This window comes from Hypanus sabinus, chromosome 22 (genome assembly GCF_030144855.1).
Source record: "Hypanus sabinus isolate sHypSab1 chromosome 22, sHypSab1.hap1, whole genome shotgun sequence".
Classification (NCBI taxonomy): Eukaryota; Metazoa; Chordata; class Chondrichthyes; order Myliobatiformes; family Dasyatidae; genus Hypanus; species Hypanus sabinus.
In genome coordinates, this window is record NC_082727.1 from 32,526,916 (window position 1) to 32,548,339 (window position 21,424).

The following is a 21,424-nucleotide window of genomic DNA, read 5'->3' on the forward strand; positions in this document are numbered from 1 at the left end:
ATGGACAATGAACCCATGAACACTACCACAGCATATTTTTCCATTTCTCTTTTTGCACTACCTATTTAATTTACTTTTGTTTTTAATGCCTACTTATTGTAATTTATAGTTTTTATTGTTATGTATTGGAATGTATTGCTGCTGCAAATAACAAATTTCACGACCTAAGCCAGTGACATTAAACCTGATTCTGATTCTGATTTTGCAAAATATATATCAGTCTGCTGTTTATCAATCGCAGCTGTGCATTTAATGGCATCATCTACCTCAGTGTTAATCACCAAGCTCTAAGATCATCTATAAATTTGCCATTGACACTATTATTGTGGTAGAATCTCAAATGGTGATGAGGAGGCATATAGGAATGTGACAGATCAGCTGGGCGCAAGGTGTCACAAAACAATTTTGCACTCAATGTCAGCAAGACCAAGAAGTTGATTAGGACTTCAGGAAGAGTAAGTTTGGAGAATAGGCACCAGTCTCATTGAGGAGTCATGAGTGAAAAGAGTGAGCAGCTTTAAGTTCCTGAGTGTCAACAATTGAGAGAAGCTATCTTGCGCCCATCATATAAATACGATCATGAAAGAAGCACAACAGGGCTCTACTTTGTTCAGATATTGAAGAGATTCAGTATGTCACTAGAGACTTCAAGTTTCTGTGAGTGTATGGTAAGCTGCACTCTGACTGCATCCCAGCCTGGTCTGAAGGCTCTAATACTCAAAAATAGCGAGAGGTTCCAGGGAGCTATAAACTCAGCCAGCTCCATTACATACACAACCCTCCCCACCATCATGGAGATCAGGAACAGTGCCTCAAGAAGGCAGTTTGCTTTACTGAGGACCCTCACCATATGGGACATGCCCTCTTCTTGTTACTAACATCAGTGAGGAGGTACAGGACTCGAAGGACCAAGTCAAGGATTCAATGATTTTTGTTCTGATATCATTGTGGATTAGAAATTTGAAAATACAGTATCATTTTGCCAACTATAATGAGGATCAAGGAGAAGACAAAGATCTATACAAAGAATGAACAATTAGCAAGGTAGCAACTCATCCAATGGCTGTTAAGAATGATACGCTCTGAAGGAACGTAACAGAAGAGAGGGAAATATTTTATAATAATTATTATTTTTATTTGAAACACACTTGTGAGAAGCATAGACATGAGAGAGTCTGCAGATGCTAGAAACCTGGATCAACACATACAAAATGCTGGAGAAACTCAACAGGTAAGGCAACAACTAGGGAGGGAAATGACAGTCGATATCACAGGCCGAGAACTGAAATATCAATTGTTCATTTCCCTCAAAAGATGTTGCCTGACCTGTGGAGTTTACCCAGCATTTTGTGGGTGAGATCCATAGTTTCAAATTAGGATTATTTCGTGTGTTGAGCACACAGATTAAAGAGGGGTGCTACATCTCTTAGGATAGTTATAAACTGCTGAAAGAACTATATTAAAACTCCAACAATCTGCTGTGCAAAAACTCAGAAAACCAAATGATTTGGCATATGACCTGCTGGGGGTTGATTCCAATGTTCCTCTCAACACTCCAGGCCTCTGCTTCCTGTGTTCCCTTTCATATAAAGAGTCTCGGTACTCACACTTCCTTTAACACAATGAGGATCTGTTTTCAACACTCCCTTAGTACAACAGGGCTCCAGCTCTCCTGTGCTGCTTAACACATCTGGACTCTGGTTCTCTGGGACCTCAATATGCCTACTACACTGATAACACTAGACCCCTGGTACTCATGCTTTAATAAAGCCCTTGTTCCTACAATCCCTTTCACTCACTGGGGCTCCAGTTCCTATTTAACAAACTCGGGGCTGGGTTCCTACAATCCTTTTCATCCTCTGACCTCTCACATAGCAGAGCTCCAGTTCCACGTTCATTTTAATTCACCTGAGTGTTGGTTGTAGGCCTCTCATGAAATTCACCTGCTCTGTTCCCTGCACTGACATTAAACTTACTAGGTTTACTGGAGCAAGTCATGTTCTACTTTATAACATCGAAAAAAAAAGAATTAAGTGTGTGAAGGAGTATGAGGAGAAAAAACAGACCAGAAAATCCACTGGTCCAACAAAAGCAAAGTCTTAAGCATGTCATATTCATGGAATTTTATTTTATTATCCAGTGGTCATATTTTTTAACGTCAGTTAAGTCAAATAACTACTAAGATCTTTTCACTGATATATTGCTAATGGAATTTGAATTACTTGAGCCAGAAGATATTTCCATCGTGAAGTTGGATGTCTTAGTGAGATTTGTGTCTGTGGAACAGGCTTTGTATATAATAATGCTGAAATTGTTCTTTTGTTAATATCTTTGTCAATAGCCTCCATACAATATCCAGTCCATTGTTGTTGTGCTTGATTGCATGAACCTGCGAGTTGGAAGTGTCATCAAACATGAAGTGCGAATTATTGTAAGAGACAGAAATGACAACTCTCCATCTTTTCAACAATCGCGATATCATGTGGAAATTAATGAGGTACGTGTGTAAATGAAGATAGTCAATTAACCAGTGTGTAATTTTAAACATGTTTCTAAGCTATTTTAAACAAACAATGTTAATATCTATCAAAATGTATTTCCTCACAGGATGATACAGACTTGATCATGGAGTTTAGAATTACATTTTTTTTTAAAAGCATGACAATCAAGACTAATTAATTCTGCTTCCTGAAAATATTTGTGAATGGATATATTAGCCTTGAAAACTTAACTCAGTCCTAAGTGTACTTCTTCCAAGTTGCTTGGAACCTGGAAGCAAATAGAACTGATGAAAAACTGGTTCTCTTTTGAAGACTAAGAATTTTTAACTTTCTACTTGTTTCTAAATCTCAAATTGGGTTTTGCTTCACCATTGTGTAAAAGGGGCATAAACTGGTCAAACATATGGAATTAAATGTCCAAACTTCTTTGGGCAATTTGATATCCAGCTGCTGATCAGATGCTGCAAAATTTCTGTATGCTGTATGCCATGAGCTTCTGTATGCTTTTTCTGTCCACCCAACTGTTGCATAAGCAGCCGTTCTTTCAATGTCACTGTCACCTTGCACTCTCAATAATTTCCTCAAAAACTTTTTTTCTTGCTCAATAACAAGAGAGGTTGCTTCAGACTCAACTTTTCTTTCATGAAATACATTACATGTCTGAAATGGTGTAATTTCATTTTATTTCTCTCTTGAATGCATTCACTTTTATACTATTATAGAGGTAGAACAGCAATATGGTACATCCATTAGATGATGTGTCAAGGATTTATTTAATCCTGGAAAGTATCTCTGTCAGGCCCAAGCCCTTCATTTACCTCCACTATACTCTCAGTATTTTTTGCCCAATTAATGGTCAACAGGTCAAATTTTCATTTCCTGTCTGACACATTGAGGTTGGTAATAGCACTGCAAAGCCTAGTTAACTCTGGATAGATGAGAAATCCAACTCTCCCAGCCAAACCATGCACAAAATGATGAAACATTTGAGACAGAAACAAGTTCATGTGTAATTATTTAAAAATGAACACACATTTTGAAAGTGCTATTGGAAAATAATATTCATTTCATTTTTTTTGTTTTCATTGGTTAAAAGTGTGTATGTGTGTCCGCATTGTTTTTGTGCAAATTAGCCATTCCTTATAATTATCTTTATTGTTTTCCAGTCAGCAGAGCCCTTCAATTAGACTTACATTTAAGCACATGTCGACAAGTAGTTGTGGTAATTGTTTAAACACTAACATCAGTGTGTTTAGAATGATGAGGCAAGATTTTCTTTTATAATGTTTTCTCTCTACCACGAGAAGGAATTAATTGAAAAATGTTGGAAAATCTGCACTGGGAACGCTTAATCCATGAGCATCTTCCCTCCCTGCAGGAAAGTGCTCATGGATTCAGTGATGTTCATTAAAACAATTTGTACTCTGGCTTCATTCCCATTACTTCAGTGGCCATTTAGTACTAAATTACCCCTTTATCATCTCAAACATGTACCTGGTTTGGTGAGAAGCTAAAGTCAAATGTTGATTGAAATTATATAGCTGGAATAATCAGAAAGATCAATCCTAGTACTAATACCTTGGAGGGTGAGGATGGGCACTTGAGACGCCTTAGATGGGGCACCCACCGTGGAACAATGATGGGCATATACAATAAGTCACTTTGTGCTTTTGCAGGGATACTGGAAAGTCTTCATGGCGGGTGGGACTGGGGTCCTTCCTTTCCAGCAGAGAAATGGTGGACATAATTTACCTCTTTCAAAAAAATCATTCATCATGGATTTATTTGTAACCAAGTAAATCAGTTGTGTGATCAGATAACTCCCAGGTTGAAGAGGTGATGCACCATCAATAACTCTCGGAGACGGGAGGCAAATGATAGGCTTTTATTAGCTGCAAGAGACCACCACACAACATCCTGGAGACTGAGGGTGGAGCAGTGCCTCCAATCGCCTTTATACAGGGGTCAGTGGGAGGATCCACAGGAGCAGTCAGCAGAGGGGCGTGTCCAGACAGGTATATGTAGTTCACCACATTCACCCCCTCTTTGTTTTAAAAAAGAGTCCCCATGGGGCGAAGTTTCTTACAAGTATATTTAGAGGTTAAGTCTATCAGGCGGTCGAATCTGTCGCTGCAATCTACGTAGCACTGGTGGTGATTGCACCAGTGACAGTGGTTGTGCTGGCTCCGGCCTGACTTGAGGTGTCAGCCCATTAGGCGTCAGTAATCCATCATGCGTGTGCGAGGCGCCTGGTATAGGAGTGTCGTGAGGAGTCTGTGTAGGGCTTGGCGAGCACAGTGTCTCATGGGTATATACATCGGTGAGTACGGGGTTCATAGTCATTGTGGAGTGTTCGAGGTAGGGGTCTGGTGCTCCTGCGGGCGCCAGGTTGCAGACAGAGACTGTGTCCTCCCGCCCATCAGGTAAGACCACGTAGGCATACTGGGGGTTCGCATGAAGTAGGTGAACCCTCTCGACCATCGGGGAATATTTATTGCTCCTTGCATGTTTCCGGAGCAGCACTGGCCCTGGGGACGTCAGCCAAACCGGTAGGGTGGTCCCAGTGGCCGACTTCCTGGGAAAAGAAAAGAGTCGCTCGTGAGGGGTGGCATTGGTGGACGTGCATAACAGGAAACGGATGGAGTGGAGCGCCTCAGGGAGAACCTCCTGCCAGCGAGAGACCGGCAGTCCCTTTGACATAAGGGCTAAAAGTGTGGCCTTTCCCTCTCCACCTGTCCATTTCCCCGGGGATTATAGCTCGTGGTCCTAATAGTAGCAATACCCCTAGCCAACAGATACTGGCACAGCTCGTCATTCATAAAGGAGGTCCCTCTTTCACTGTGGATATAGCAGAGATATCCGAGCAGAGTGAAGAGCTGGTGCAGGGCTTTTATGATGGACGTGGCAGTGGTATCGGGGCAGGGGATGGCAAAGGGGAACCATAAGTACTCGTCGATTATGTTGAGAAAGTAGACATTGTGGTCGGTGGAGGGAAGGGGGCCCTTAAAGTCGACACTCAGTCACTCAAAGGGGCGAGTGGCCTTGATAAGTTGTGCCTTTTCAGGACGGTAGAAGTGTGATTTGCACTTAGCTCAGACTTGGCAGTCCCTGGTCGTCGTCCTGATGTCCTCAAGGGAGTAAGGCAGGTTCCGGGCTTTCACAAAATGGTAAAATCGGGTGACCCCTGGGTGGCAAAGATCTGCATGGAGGTCGAGCTGCACGCTGGCACACGCTCCCTGGGATAGGGCATCAGGGGGCTCATTGAGTCTGCCAGGCCAGTACAGGATATCATAGTTGTAGGTGGAGAGTTCCATTCTCCACCGCAAAATTTTATCATTTTTGATTTTGCCCCGCTGTTGGTTGCTGAACATGAACGCAACTGAGTGCTGGTCGGTCAGCAAGGTGAACCTTTTGCCAGCGAGATAGTGCCTCCAGTGCCTAATAGTTTTCACAATGGCCTGGGCTTCTTTCTCCACTGCAAAGTGCCGAATTTCAGGGCCTATAAGGGTACCAGAGAAGAATGCTACTGGCCTGCCTGCCTGATTGAGGGTAGCAGCCAGCGCGAAATCGGAGGCATCACTCTCTACTTGGAAGGGAATGGTCTCGTCCACCGCATGCATTGTTGCTTTGGCAATGTCCCCTTTAATGCGGCTAAAGGCCGCGCAGGCCTCGGCTGAGAGGGGAAATGCCGTGGACTTGACCAGGAGGCGGGCCTTGTCTGCGTAATGAGGGACCCAGTGGGCGTAATAGGAAAAGAAGCCCAGTCACCATTTGAGGGCTCTGAGGGTAGTGGGAAGAGGGAGTACCAACAGGGGGCGCATATGGTCAGGGTCAGGGCCAATGACCCCATTCTCCATGACATACTCAAGAATAGCAAGTTGGGTAGTTCCAAACACACACTTGTCCCTGTTATAGGTAAGGTTAAGAGCATTGGCCGCTTGGAGAAATCATTGGAGGTTAGTGTCGTGATCCTGCCAGTCGTGACCGCAGATGGTGATGTTATCCAGATATGGGAATGTGGCCTTCAGTTGGCACTGGTCCACCATCCGGTCCATTTCCCTCTGGAAGACAGAGACACCATTTGTGACACCGAAGGGGACGCGCAGGAAGTGATAGAGCCTGCGGCCCTCGTAGGGGCGGTCCTCCAGGCAGATGGGGAGCTGATGGTAAGCGGATTTCAGGTCTATGGTCGAGTACACCTTGTACTGAGCTATCTGATTGAACATATCCGCGATGCGGGGTAGGGGGTACGTGTCAAGCTGCGTGAACCTATTGATGGTTTGGCTATAGTCTACGGCCATCCTATTTTTCTGCCCTGTCCGAACAACGACCACCTGGGCCCTCCAAGGACTTGTGCTTGGCTCAATGATCCCCTCCCTGAGCAGCCGCTGCACCTCTGACTTAATGAAGGCCCTGTCCCCCCGCGCTGTACATCCTGCTTTTAGTTGCTACAGGTTTACAGTCAGGGGTCAGGTTGGCGAACAGCGGTGGGGGAGGGATCTTGAGGGTGGAGAGGCTGCAAGTGGTGTCAGTAGCGCAGCTGTCGGCATGGTGCTGGGTGGGATGTGTGGGTCGATGTGTGTGTGTGTGTGTGTGGTCAGTAGTGGGGTATATGATGAAACCCCACAGAACTGAGGATTTCTGACAGTGATTGGTGGGAGGGGCCCGTCATACTCCATTGTCACACTTTTCAGGTGGCTCTGGAAGTCGAGCCCCAATAGCACAGGGGCACACAGTTGAGGCATGACCAATAACTTAAAGTCCTGATATTCTGTGCCCTGCACCACCAATGTCACTACACAACCCCCCCGGATGTCTGTGGAATGCGATCCAGAAGCCATGGTGACCCTCTGGCTTACCGGCTGTGTCACGAGACCGCAGCATTGCACCGTGTCCGGGTGAATAAAACTCTCAGTGCTGCCCGTATCAAAAAAGCAGCTAGTCCTGTGCCCCTCCACCAGGATGTCCATCATTGACCTTGCGAGCTGGTCGAGGGTTACGGAGGCCAGAGTTGAATCGCCGTCTTGGTGCCCGGTAAGCACCCGTGGGTCGGAGGCGGGGCGAGATGGTGCCGACCAAGATGGCCGCCCCCATGCCTCGCACGAGGCAGGCAGGCAAGATGACAACCCCTATGCCTCGCGCGCGGCGCTGCTCGACCCCACTCGTGGTTTAGACTTACAGGCCTTGGCGAAGTGGCCCTTCTTTCCGCAGCTGGAGCAGGTAGCTTCTCGGGCCGGACTGCATTTTTGGGGGTGCTTTTCAAGTCCACAGAAGTAACACTGCGCGGACTTGCGACTGGCAGGAGCCGTGGTCGATTGCAGGGACTTCATGGGCTTGCAACTGGCAGCAGCCGTGGTCAATTCGCCGAAGGGTTGCGGGGTCTGCAGCGTCCATGGGACCGGCAGGAGATCGTGCGGCTGGACAGCGTCAGCGTTGTGCAGAGCAGCCTCCAGCATGTCAGCCAGCTCGATCGCCGAGCGTAAGGTAAGGTCGGCGTTTTCCAGCAGCCGCTGGCGCACATACACTGACCTGATCCCCGTAACGAAGGCTTCTCGTACCAGGAGCTCCGCATGCTGTTCCGCCATCAGTCCCCTACAGTCACAGGCCCGCACGAGTGTCTGTAGGGCCCAGTCAAACTGAGCACTTGACTCTCCAGCCCGCTGTCGCCGCGTCACTAAGCAATGTCTTGCATAGGCGGTGTTTACCAGCTACAGGTACTGTCTTTTGAGGGCGTCCAGTGCCCCTTGGTAGGTCGGCAGGTTCCTAATTAGGGAGTATACCTGCAGACTGACTCTGGAGAGGAGAACTCTGTGCTTGATAGCAGGCTCAGTCACGTGAATCTCTTCCAGGCATGCAAGCCAGAGTTCAACGGCAATGGCTGCTTCGGGAGATTGAGGATCAATGTCCAATTTATCTGGTCGTAAAATGCTCTCCATGTTTTAAAGTTGCAGCTAATAAAATTGATGCACCATCAATAACTCTCAGAGACAGGAGGTGAACGATAGGCTTTTATTACAGCAAGAGACCACCACACAACATCCTGGAGACTGAGGGAGGAGCAGTGCCTCCAATCACCTTTATACAGGGGTCTGTGGGAGGAGCCACAGGAGCAGTCAGCAGAGGGGCGTGTCCAGACAGGTATATGTAGTTCACCACAAGAGGTTTACGCCAAGATCAGATACTGGGTTCATACGCTGTAAAGTTTGGAGGACTGAGAGGTGATCTCATTAGAACATACAAATTCTCACAGGCCCTGATAGGATAGATGAAGGAATAGCGTTTCCCCAGCTGGTATGTGTAATACCAGGAGTCATGGTGTAAAATAAGGAATCAGATGTCTGGATTGAGATGAAGAGAAATTTCTTCACCTAGAAAATCTTTTGAATGCTCTACCCAAGACAGATATGGAAATTTGTTCTTTGAGTGTATTCAAGAAAAGGATGAATTGATGTTTGGATGTTAGGAAAATCAAGGGATTGAGTTGAGATAGGAAAGTAGTGCTAAGGTAAGAGATCAGCCTTGAACTTATTGAACGACACAGAAGACACAAGGGGCTAAAATACCCTATTCCAGCTACTATTCTGTGCACTCAGAATCAGAATATCACTGTTATATATTTGAAATATGTTGCTTTGTGGCAGTAGTATATGTAATACTTAATAATTTTAAAAACTATAAAGCATAATAATAAATAAATGCAGAAACAAATACATGAATTTATTAAGTAATACATAAAGAGAACAAGAAAAAGAAAAAAAAGTTCATGTGTTCAATGTCCATTCAGAAATATGATGGTGGAGGGTAAGAAGCTATTCCTGAAACATTGAGTATGTGTTTTCAGGCTGCTGTACCTCGTTGATGGTAGCAATGAGAAATGGCATGCTCTGGGTGATATGGGTCCTTAATGATGGATTCCACCTTTTGGAGGCATTGCCTTTTGAAAGTGTCCTGGTTGCTGGGGAGTCTAGGGCCAATGTTGGAGCTGTTGGAGTTAACATCTTTCCAACGTTTCCAAAGACATACCAAAATCAGCTAAATGTTGTGATAGAATAAATTTATATGTACAGATTATATGTCCCTTTTCCTCATGTTTCAGAACTTCAGACAAGAATGTTTATTCTTCTATTATTGTTATTGCGAGGTGAAATTTCCACATTTGCAACAGTATGATAAATATTACAAATAGCTGTGGGGTTGTGGCTATCTACAAAGGAAGAAAAGGGAGAAAATCTAGGCAAAACAAAAATCAGCATGGCTTCTCCTGGTTAGGCAAGCGTTCTCAGCTAGTGGACAATGAAAACTCTTCAGTATCTGAAGTAAAACAGCAGGAGCTTGGCTCTGAAGGTTTATACACCTGACCACAGGTTCATTCTGTGGGGATTCCACTGATCAGATCAATAGCAGACTGTGTACGCTTGTTAGACAACAACACTCAGGCTTCAAGCTGCAACAACTGATTTTTACCTCACAAAGATAATGTGTCTATAAATAGTGGAAAAAGAGAATAATTTAAAGTGTAAGTACACAAAAAGCTTAAATATTGCATCAGTGTGTTGGTGTGAAATAAAGGAAATGGAAATCAAAGCAGGAAGAAGCTTCAACACTAGTCTGGGGAAGAGAAGTTGTTCACGCTCTACTTGGATGGCCAATTTTTTTAGGGGGAAGACAGAGGTGAAAATATGCATGTGTTGAATGCTACAGTGCGAGAACAGAATAAAGCAATATTACAGTTCTAAGTTGCATCACTCACTTAGTAGTGTGACAGATTTTGTTTGCATTGGTAGTCAGATGTTGGGAGATCTCTTCAAGCCACAATCCTTTGGGAGAACAGGGACAACTTTACTATACATCACCATCCTGATGAGGGTCTCAGCCCAAAACATCAACTGTTTACTCTTTTCCATTGATGTTGCCTGGCCTGCTGAGTTGCTCCAGCATTTTGTATGTATTACTTTGATTTCCAGCATCTGCAGATTTTCTCTTGTTGACAATACCTTAATACTATTTGAATATAATGGCAATTCCTTTTGAAGCTCTTTTGTGCAGCTAAATACAGAGTTATTACATCAAAGAGAACCAGCTTTACACTCAAAAGAACTATGAAGGCATTGTCAATTAGGAGTCTTTGAATTTGCTGCTAGGTCATCCAAGACATGAAAAGATCCAGTGATACTGTTAGACACAAAAGGCTTATATGGTGATTGTGATTTCCATTGAGATCTTTTAAGAGACTCCTGAGTGGGTACATGGAGCTCAGAAAAATAGGAGGCCATGGGTAACCCTAGGTAATTTCTAAAATAAGTACATGTTCGGCACAGCTTTGTGAGCCGAAGGGCCTGTATTGTGCCGTAGGTTTTCTATGTTTCTATGAGATGGCAACAACAAAGGCCATGGAAATCTGTCCTGTATTAGCCACAGTTGTAACAGAAGCCTAGGGTCTGCAGATAACTCAAATGGCTTTGGTCTAGAAAGAAGTGTAGCTGTGGTGAACTATGTGCCTGTCGGGACACGCCCTGCTGACTGCTCCTGTGGCTCCTCCCACAGGCCCCTGTATAAAGGAGATCTGCGGCCTGACGCTCGGCCTCAGTCTCCAAGACCTTGTATGATAGACACTCACTCCTGGTTCCTTCTTCCAGTCAATAAAAGCCGATATCTCGCCTTACGTCTCAGTGTGAGTTATTGATGGTGCATCAGTAGCTTTGTGTGACAACAAGTGGTGTAATTATACAGTATATTGTGGTCCACTACCAGCCCTCCATGTTATAGATGTACTATATGCAAGAGTTCTTTAAAAGAATCCAAGATTCTTCTCCGTTCAGAAGACATGGCATTGATCATCCCTTATACAATGAAACATGTGGCAGCATCCAATTTTTCTTCAGCTAGAGGGTGATGAATCTGTGAATTCAGTACCAGAGATGGTTGTGGAGGCCAAGTTATTGGGTATATTTAAAGTGGAGGTTGATAGGTTCTTGATTAGTTACAGCTTGGTTAGTTAGTTAAAGATTATAGAGAGAAGGTAGGAGAATGGGGTTGAGAGAGATAATTAGTCTGCCATAATGGAATGACGGAGCAGAATTGATGGGCCAATGTAACATTGAATCAAGTTTGTAGGTCCAGCAAGTGAGACAGGAAATGCACTGACTTCAAATAGATATATTCATCGTTTACTTACAAACAGTGAAACTTCAGCCAAATATTCATTTTCATTTACAGACACTACAAAGCTGAATATTCAACAAACGTACGTATATTTAACAAGCATACTTAGTTAAAAATGTGCACAGAGCATACTTTCCCAATCGTCATGTGCATCCTTGCCTTAACCAAAGGAAAAAGAGAGCAAATCCCTTCCATGTGCTGTTTTATATACCAGCATATTTGTAATTGAAAACCAGGCAGTTATCCAATGGGAAAAGCAGCTGCAGTTACTAAACTAACCCATCACAATGGAAGTGACTTTCGACAATCAGGATAAGGCAATGACCTGCATCTGGATTATAGACCTCCATATCTATCCATTGAGTACTTAATGAAACTTCTTGTATATGTTGAAATGGAACTCGCATCTCCATCTTCCACTGGCAGCTTGTTCTGCACTCTCTCCTTCCTCTGAGTGAAGAAGTTCCCACTTATGTTTCCCTTAAACATTTCATCTTTCACCCTTCACCATGACCTTTAGTTTTACCCTCACCCAACCTCAGTTGAAAAACCTGCTTGCATATACTCCTCATAATTTGGTATACCTTTATCAACTCTCCCCTCATTCTCCTGCACTCCAGGGAATAAAGTTCTAAAGTTCTAATCTAGTCAACCCTAACATGCAACTCAAGTTCTCAAGACCTGGCAATTCCTTGCAATAGGATGATCAGCAATGAAAAAGGATCTAGTGCTTTCCTGGCATATGTGACAAATACATTCCTCTTGGGCTTCCAGCTGGGTACAGGTATCGATTTTAACCAATATTTCAATGATAATCCCTCCATTTTCATCAGGGCTGATGCCAAGGCACATCTAGTCCAATGGTATATCCCTGTGGTTTATCCCTCCTGACTGGTGAGCCCTCGACCAATCAGGCTTCTGCTGTCCCATCTTGTTAACAATTGAATTCTAGGATTCCCTCTGAATGTGGAGCAGCATATATCAGCCAGATAGGTCACACAGTAGTAACCCCAATTAAGGAGCATAGCAGGTATATCCGTTTGCCTGGAGAATCAGCAGCTGCAGAACATTACATCTCCGATGGTCATAGGATCAACTTCGACAGCACGAAACTCTGTGCCATGCCAATGGTTTTTGGGACTGCCTGGTGAAGGAAGAAATTGAAATAAAACTAGAGAAAAAGAAATATAACAAAGATAATGGTCTTGCTCTAAGTAAGAAATGGAATTTGATTATAAACAAGGTGGAATGGTGGAAACATGATTGGTTGATGATTAACCAATCAGGAGGGATGGATAACGGGGTTTTAAATACCACTGGACTAGACATGTCTAGGCATCATCCTTGATGAAGGTGGAAAAGTTTGTCATTGAAATATTGGTTAAAACGGATACCTGTACCTGGCTAGAAGCCCAACAAGAGTATATTCAATGATCACCAGTAATGGACAAATGAGATTGCAAACTGATTGAGTAGAACTGTTTGTGGTTCTTTTGTGGCTGCCACATGTATCATCAAGTATTAGGAGTGGAATTTCATTTTCACACTTCAACCTGTAGACAATTTCCTGAGAGATGTCACGAGGATCAGTATACACTAACTTAATGCACGCTACATTGCAGATCGACAAAGGTAGTCATTTGCATTTGTCTGTAGTTGCATTTTAGAATTAAACCAACCAAAATGTTTAAAATGGAGACTTCAAGTAGTCATTCCAAGTGTTCTCAGAAAAATATTTACAGATGAGCTTTATACTGAAGCATCATTCCTAGCAGTTTTGTACTCTGGTTAAAGTTCAAAGTAAATTTATTATCAGAGTATAAATATGTCACCATGTACAAGCCTGAGATTCATTTTCATCAAACATTGATAAAAAGTTGGAGTAAGCAGTGTTCCCAAATCCAAGCACATTCTTGGGTGTGTGTTGGTTGGTTACAGAAACTTATACATTTCACTGTATATTCCGGTGTACATGTGATAAGTAAATGTGAGTCTTTATCTTAAATCAAAGTAATTAGTTTATCAGTAGTGGAAAGCAGACCTATCTGCAGTATAATAAGGATCAACAAATTTAACCAACTTGACCATTCCACTAAGTTCACATTTATTGCTTTTTTTTTGTAAATGGAACAATCCTTTCATTGATACATCCTCAAAGTGAAATAAAATAAGACAAGTAGGCAACAGTTCAAAGTTCTGGTTTAAGATGGTGCTGGTGAAGCACAGTGAAGATTTGCTGGCAGCAAACACTACCATTAAATATTTTATTACTTGCACTTTTTCATGAAAATGATCATTGTAGTCAATAGACTGTAACGGCCCTTTTGGGGTTGGTCTTTTGAACCGTCTGTATGACCTGGCATTTTTGTGGTGTGAACTGAAGTCTTGAAGGTACAGAATGATTGTGGTATGGCATGAACAGGCTGAATCAAGTTGGCAGGGTATGGGCCTGAGAGCGTGGAAAGAACCAATATTTGCCCATTGCTGGAATGGACTTGGTGGTGATTAGAAGCTGCAGAACCAAGGTGAAACAGAGTCAAGGTGGCGGGGCCCAGCCCCAAGAGCAAGGAACTGTTTGGCTGATTTAAGTGCCAGCCAGATTTGAAAGATTGAGTATAGGCTGAATTGAGCCCATGGAACCCAGGCCTGGAAGTCTATCAGAGTGGCAGGGCCTGGATCCAAGACCGAGAAATGACCCAATGTTTGACCAATGTCAGGGTGTCCGAGCCAGAAGAGAGGGTCAGGCCAGTGGTCAGCTTGCTGTTTGGTGAGGTTTTTTCGTCTCTGTGTTGAACTGAGGCTGTGGCGTGCAACTAATGGGTTGCTGAATTGGCTGTGACTGGCTTCATGGCTGTGGGCTCACTTTCGTGTACTTCGTTTCTGAATGTTACTTGCTTATATTTATCGTTTGCACAATTTGTTTTTATTCTGCACTTTGGGTGTTTGATGGTCTCTTTTAATGGGTTCTATTGTTTTGTTTAGTTCTGTGGCTGCCTGTAAGGAGATGAATCTCAAGGTTGTATATGTTGTATATAGTAGTAGTCTCTCGAAGTCTCTCTAAAGAAGACAAATGTGTTGCGCAGTCAACATCTGTGGGCACACATATGACTTCTGAGGCCAAAGTCCGAAGCGCAGATTTTTCTAGGCCCCTCCCTGATTACAGAGTGGGCAGCGCTGTCCTAAAAAGGGCTGCCCAGTCACCTTGGATACTGCCGGACTCCCCTACTGCCCTGGGTTCAGAGAACGACCATCTGTCCAAGGGCCGCCTACATGCAGGTTTGCAACTACAACTCTGTGGTCACCTCCACCTGTTGATTCGCTGCTCTCCCATCGCCGGAGGACTTTTGAAGAGAGAAAGAAGACGAAGATGCACAACACAAGGACCTGTGCGTGAAAGATATTATAGAGAAAGCCTTAGCACGGAGACAGTCCCACTCTCTCGGCCTCGGAGGTCAGGACCCACTGGCATGAAGATCATTACACATGGTGGCCTCTTCGGCTGCAGGAGTTGCCAGACAATAGATTGATGAAGTCCTCCCTATTGACCGCCAACGGGACTCCGGCTCCGGATTTATTCTCAGGGTTTACTCCCGAAGCCTTTCCCATGATTGGGTGTGGCTGCAAGGCAGCAGAGGTTTTAAAATCAGAGTTTTCCTTCTCCTAGCTGGGCAGTCGACCAGGACTAACAAGCCCCACCTGCCCGAAGTTGTATATAGTATGTATGTGTGTGTGTGTATATATATATATATATATATATATATAGAGAGAGAGAGAGATAGATCATAAATGTCTTTGAACTTTGAAATATTCTTTAAGGAAATGAAATATCTTATTGCCATGTGCAGAATAGTGGCACAGTTAGTATTTTCAATGGACCACAGCAGTCTTTACATTTATATGACAGTTTTATGCAATGTAATACTGTACCTTTGAGTATTTATTGATTCCCTTCATATTATGTGGCTTCCAGTGGTGCAGCAGTGATCCATACAAGTATTAAAAGAAGGCTGAAGAAGTACGTGTTCCAAGGTTACTCCAACTACACAATGAATCATTGATTGGCTTACAACTTGTTTACATCCGTCTACACTTCACTATGGGCTTTAGTACATCGTCATCTTCATGCAACTGAGCTGTAGAGGAGAGAGTAGCAAGGCAGTGACTGAAGCTGAAATCAATGCTTTCAGGAAGAGAAAACAATTTTGACTGAGTAATATTTGAATCATCAGTTCAGAAGGGGGACACGAGACTCAGCACTAGGACCTCACTATAATACCTCTACAGTGCAAATAGATATGAAAGACCAACAGACGATCTGTAATGACCATGTTTACACATTTCTTCAGAAAGGAAAGACAGTATGTTGCATTTGTGTTTGGATTTGTAGATAAGTAAACACATGGTATGTCTGTATATAGAAGCGTTATGTGTAGAGAATTTATTACTATTCAGTGCTTTTGCATCCTGTAACTAAGGAGGTTATCAGAACTCAAGTACCTAAGGTCCATCTTAGACACTTTGTTGTTGTTGTTGAACGCCATCGAGTCACTGTCAACTCATGGATAGTGTGGTTGTCCATAGGATTTTTGTGGCAAGATAAGGAAGTAGATTGTCAGCCTTTCTTCTCCGCAGATACAGTTGCTGCCCAGGTTGGGACCTGGCCAGATTCAAACCCATGGTCGTCCACCTCAAAGTCCAGTGCTGATGGCACTACACCACTGGCTGGTTACAGTCCCTGAAAATTGAGTCAATTAACAGCAAAAGAATAGGACCTATCCATCCTTAATAATGGCATTAGCTAGAGTGTTACAGTCTGGTTTCAGATTATTTTCATTTTTCTGATTCATCTTAATTGATATCACCAATTGCCTCCTTTGTGTGTTTTGAAATGCATGCTGTTGCTTGACTCAGTTTCCAACAGTGTGACTTAAGCTAAAATGTATTTGCTCAATTTGTACAGCAAATTGAGAGAAAATAAGCACCCTGTGCCTTGCTGTCTAGGTTTATGTTTCAGTGTTTTTATTTGCACACCACTTTCAACTTTAATCTTTTTTTTTCATGCTGATTTTCTATTATCCACAATCATTATTTCTTTCAGAGTGCCATGTGTACAGCTTGAAATCGAAAGTGGTCTCATTAGAATGTCAAGAATGATACAACAAAATTCTTTAATGAGTTGTGGTTATCTGCTGTTCTGTGAACTCTATGGATCCTTGAAATTTGACCTACGTTCATTCACTGGATTCTGTTAACATACAGGGCCTGCTTGAACATTACCTCAAGATTTTCAGTGGCTATATGTGACTCAGGCTTCTGGCAGTTCTTGTATCTGACTCTAAGTATCTGACTCTAAGTGAACCTCTCTGAGTACTTAATCCACAAGCAAACCTCTCACTCATGGCACTGAACCACAAAGAAAGGCCCCTTTCCCCCAGCCCACAAACCTTGCCCCCTTCACACTGATCTCCTATATAGATTACCTTCCCATCAATCTATGACTCTTGTCCAATCATCAATTCTTCCCAAACCCAGACACCCCTCATCCAGAATCTCTTATCTAATCACTAGTTCTTTCCCACCCAGATACGTCTTATCTAATCACCAATACCTCCAATCCAGACACCCCTCATCCAATCACCAATCTTTCCCCACACCAACAACTCTCATCCAATCACCAGAACTTCCACAGACAGCCCTCTTCCAATCAACAATTGCAACACTCACCTAGGCTACCATCAGACCCAACTGACACCCTCAGCACACCCACCCACCTCTCCCACAGTCAACGTTGTTGACTATTACATACACAAAATTTGCAGCAGCATCAGGGGCACGACATAAACAAGAAAAGCACAGGTTAAATGTAAATTGCACAGATATTTTACAAGAAAGAACAGAATTAGAAAAAAATACAAAGTGGTCATAGTGTTGCTATGCTAACTTATTCGGTTTAGGGTTATGATTAGGGTTGTTCAGGTTAGTTCAAGAATCAGGTCACAATACTAACCCTGAGTCCCCTATACTGACAGCTGAATTTTCTACCCACTATCAGGGCTCTTCCCGAGCCCTTCACCTGGCTATGACTGCATGTTGGATCATTTTAATGAGCATTTTGTGGGCAGCACTATTTCACAAAGATTGAGCAAGAAATTGTCAAGCTTTCTCTGTCAGAACTATTAGAAGTGAACTAGAAATCAGTTCAAATTTGATTCATTCAACTGGGGATGGGCTTAATTCATTGATTATAGTACAGCTGAAAGCCAGGTGCTCATTGGAGGGTCCTAGCTGACACTACTCAACAGTCCTATTGCCAGGTTTATTTTCCTGCTGCCCTGTGACATGCCCTACCTCATCCCCACACCCACCCCACTTGTTTCTTTTTACCTTTTGCCTACACTGGAATTAATTTAACAGTGGCCAGTTAATACATCACCACACCTTAGGCTGTGGGAGGGAACCAAATACGGACAGAAACCCAGCCAGTCGCAGGAAGGACAAGCAAACTCCACAAAGTCAGCACTGAAGCTGGCTGTAGGAGCTATGGCAACAGCACTACCAGCTGCATCACTGAGCTGCCTATTTATTTATGAGGGGAAAATGGAGTGATAGTATTGTCTCCCATGGGCTGATTGGTCTCTGTTTTTGTCTTAAAGGAATACTTGGCCAATTTTTTACTTGGTTCGCCAAAAATGTGTAAGTTGGAAAATTCCTTATTGAATCAAAAGAGAATGATAGGCAGGTGACATCTACTTAATGCTGCTAAAGCTCATCAAAAGTTACAGGTAATCCTTCTATCTGTTCCTTTGGTGATATGGTGACTTACAAAAGTGGCAGCAATTAGTTTATTTTTTAAAGCTCAGAACGTCTTTTGGACAGTATTTAGCTGTACTGTGCAATGCTGGTGGGGATTTTAAAAGTATATGTCCCCTGTTAAATTGTTTTTGTAAGATCTCAGTATTAGGGTCAATTCCATGGAAAAAAAATAATTTAGTTTGAACTTACCTACATACATCTTTATTTCCCATGTGTCTGTATAAAATGTTAATTGCTACTTTGAAGGAATGTGTAATCAGAAGGGAGGATGAAAAGTTCATTTAATAATATGAAAGGCCTCATAAAAAATGAAGGATTTATGACATATAAATTTATTTTAAAATCAGTAACTTGTTCTCATGGGCATGGTATGACATTTAATGTGAAGGTGTCCCACATTAGTTGTTGAATTTAATGGAACAAGTGGTATTAGCTATATGGAAGAGTAAGTCAGGCAATCTATTGCCAATAAAAGCTATTGTTGTGTGTGCTGACCAGAGAGAGAGGGGAGATATGACAGCTTTAAATCTAATCTCTGTCATATGTTGTAATCTGTCATCTAGGGTTAGTCAGCTGTATTCTGTCAGTGTGATCAAATCTAATGTGGGCTTGCTTTACAGTGAATAAGCACCATTTGTGCAGCAAATTCTAACTGTAACTTTCAGTTGACCACACAGAAACAGGATCTATATTAGAGATGCATTTTTGAAGGTCTGTTCATGTATTACATGCAAAAGCAATCCTGCAGGATCGCGTAACACTCTGCTCATATTACCAGATTTGTTTTGCCTCAGAGAGAGCTAAAATAAATTCTTCAGTTTTGATTAGAAATTTGATTCTGCTGCCCTCTGATCTGATTGCATTTCAGAATCAGTTGGCTTGACTGGAACATCATCAGGATAGTTTTCCAGTCAAATCACTCTATCCTGGAAATCCAACTATACACTTAAGAAGTAAATTGTGCTTGCCTACATGTTTTACATATTGTTGATGCAATGTGTGGTGAACTATGTGCCTGTCTGGACACGCCCCCTGCTGACTGCTCCTGTGGCTCCTCCCACAGGCCCCTGTATAAAGGCGATCTGAGGCCTGATGCTCGGCCTCAGTCTCCAGGACATTGTATGATAGACACTCACTCCTGGTTCCTTCTTCCAGTCAATAAAAGCCGATATCTCGCCTTACGTCTCAGTGTGAGTTATTGATGGTGCATCACAATGATAATATAAAGAAAGTATTTCTTCAGATTAACTTTATTTGTCACATGTGCATCGAAACATTCACTCAGTGGCTATTTTATTAGGTGTACCTGTATATCTGCTCATTAGTGCAAATATCTGATCAGCCAATCATGTGGCAGCAACCCAGTGCATAAGGGCATGGTCAAAAGGCTCAGTTGTTGTTTAGATAAGGCATCAGAATGTGGAAAATGTGATCTATGTGACTTTGACCATTGAATAATTATTGGTGTGAGACAGGATGGTTTGAGTATCTCAAAAACTGCTGATCTCCTAGGATTTTCACTTACAACAGTCTCAAAGTTACGAGAATGGTATTAAAAACATTCAGTAAGCAGTAGTTTGAAGGGCAAAAACACCTTTTTAATGAGAGAGGTCAGAGGAGAATGGCCAGACTGGTTCAAGCTGACAGGAAGGTGACAGTAACTCAAATAACCATGCAAAACAACAATGATGTGCAGAAGAGCATCTCTGATTGCACAACATGTCGAATCTTGAAGTGGATGCGCTACAGCAGCCGAAAACTACAAACATATACTTTATGGTCTAAAAAAGCATTATAGGAAGAAATATGTCCCTATGGTTCCAGTGCACATTTATTATCTCAGTCAAAATAGCTTTTATAGCTCATCTACTCTGTAGTAAGACAAGTTAAAGGAACCTGCCTGAGTAAGGATCTAGTCAGTGCTGAGAATTAACTTGTGAGGGTTCCCTTCAATTTACTTACATACCTCCGTTCCTTCACTCTTGATAAGAATATAAGGAATGGAAGCAGGGGTTAGCTCAATCAGTTCTCAGTGCATGCTTTTCTGTTCAATGAGAATACGGCAAATATTTTTTTCTCAGTACCATCTCCCCTGCTATAATCCTATATCTATTGATCCCCTTAGTATCTAAAAAGTTATCAAACGCTGTCATGAATATCACTAGTAACTGATCCTCCTCAGCCTGTTGAGGCAGCGAATTACGAAGATACACAGGTGACAGAAACATTCTAACCTCTGTCCTCAATGGCCAGTCCCTGTATTCCTGAGAGTGTGACTCGTGGTTTCAGCCCTCTGAGGGGAACCGTCCACCTTCTGACAACACAGGAACAGGTCCTTTGAATTTAATGCATAATTAAATGCCTAACAAATTAAATCCCTAAACAAATTATTTTGGCTTATATATATATATATATATATATATATATATATATATATATAATATATTGTCTATATTCCGTCCATTCTCTGCACATCCATGTGCATATCCAAGAGCCTTTTGAATGCCTCCACGACTGCTCCTGGTGGCACATTCAGGTTTGGGGCCATCCTTGGCGGAGTTGCCGTCAAGCCTGTCTTTGCAGAATCATCTAAATGAGCAGACACTCCAAAGCTAATATAGAATATTAAATATAGAACAGCACAGCACAGGAACAAACCCTTCAGCTGAACCAATTAGTAAGTAAATGGTCAATTAGACTAATCCCTTCTTCCTACACAATGTCCATATCCTTATATTTCCATCACATTCATGTGCCTATATAAACGTATCTTTAAACTCTAGAATGTATCTACCTCTACCACTACCCCAGGCACCCACCAATCTCTGAGTAAAAAACGTGTTCCTCACATCTCTTTTGAACTTATCCACTATTGCCTTAAATTCATTACCTTAAACCCTCTAGTACTAGACATTTCAACCCCAGCAGAAAGATACTAGCTGTCCACT

At 42.7% G+C, this 21,424-nt stretch overlaps 1 protein-coding gene across 1 annotated transcript in view; it reads left to right on the plus strand.

Moving 5' to 3' along the window:
* The window catches only part of pcdh15b (protocadherin-related 15b), an 831,732-nt gene that overhangs the window by 205,896 nt on the left and 604,412 nt on the right, over positions 1-21,424 (plus strand). The window contains exon 5 of the mRNA XM_059948101.1: positions 2,342-2,497. Within this exon, the coding sequence (XP_059804084.1) occupies positions 2,342-2,497 (156 nt within the window). The remainder of the gene's footprint in view (positions 1-2,341; positions 2,498-21,424) is intronic.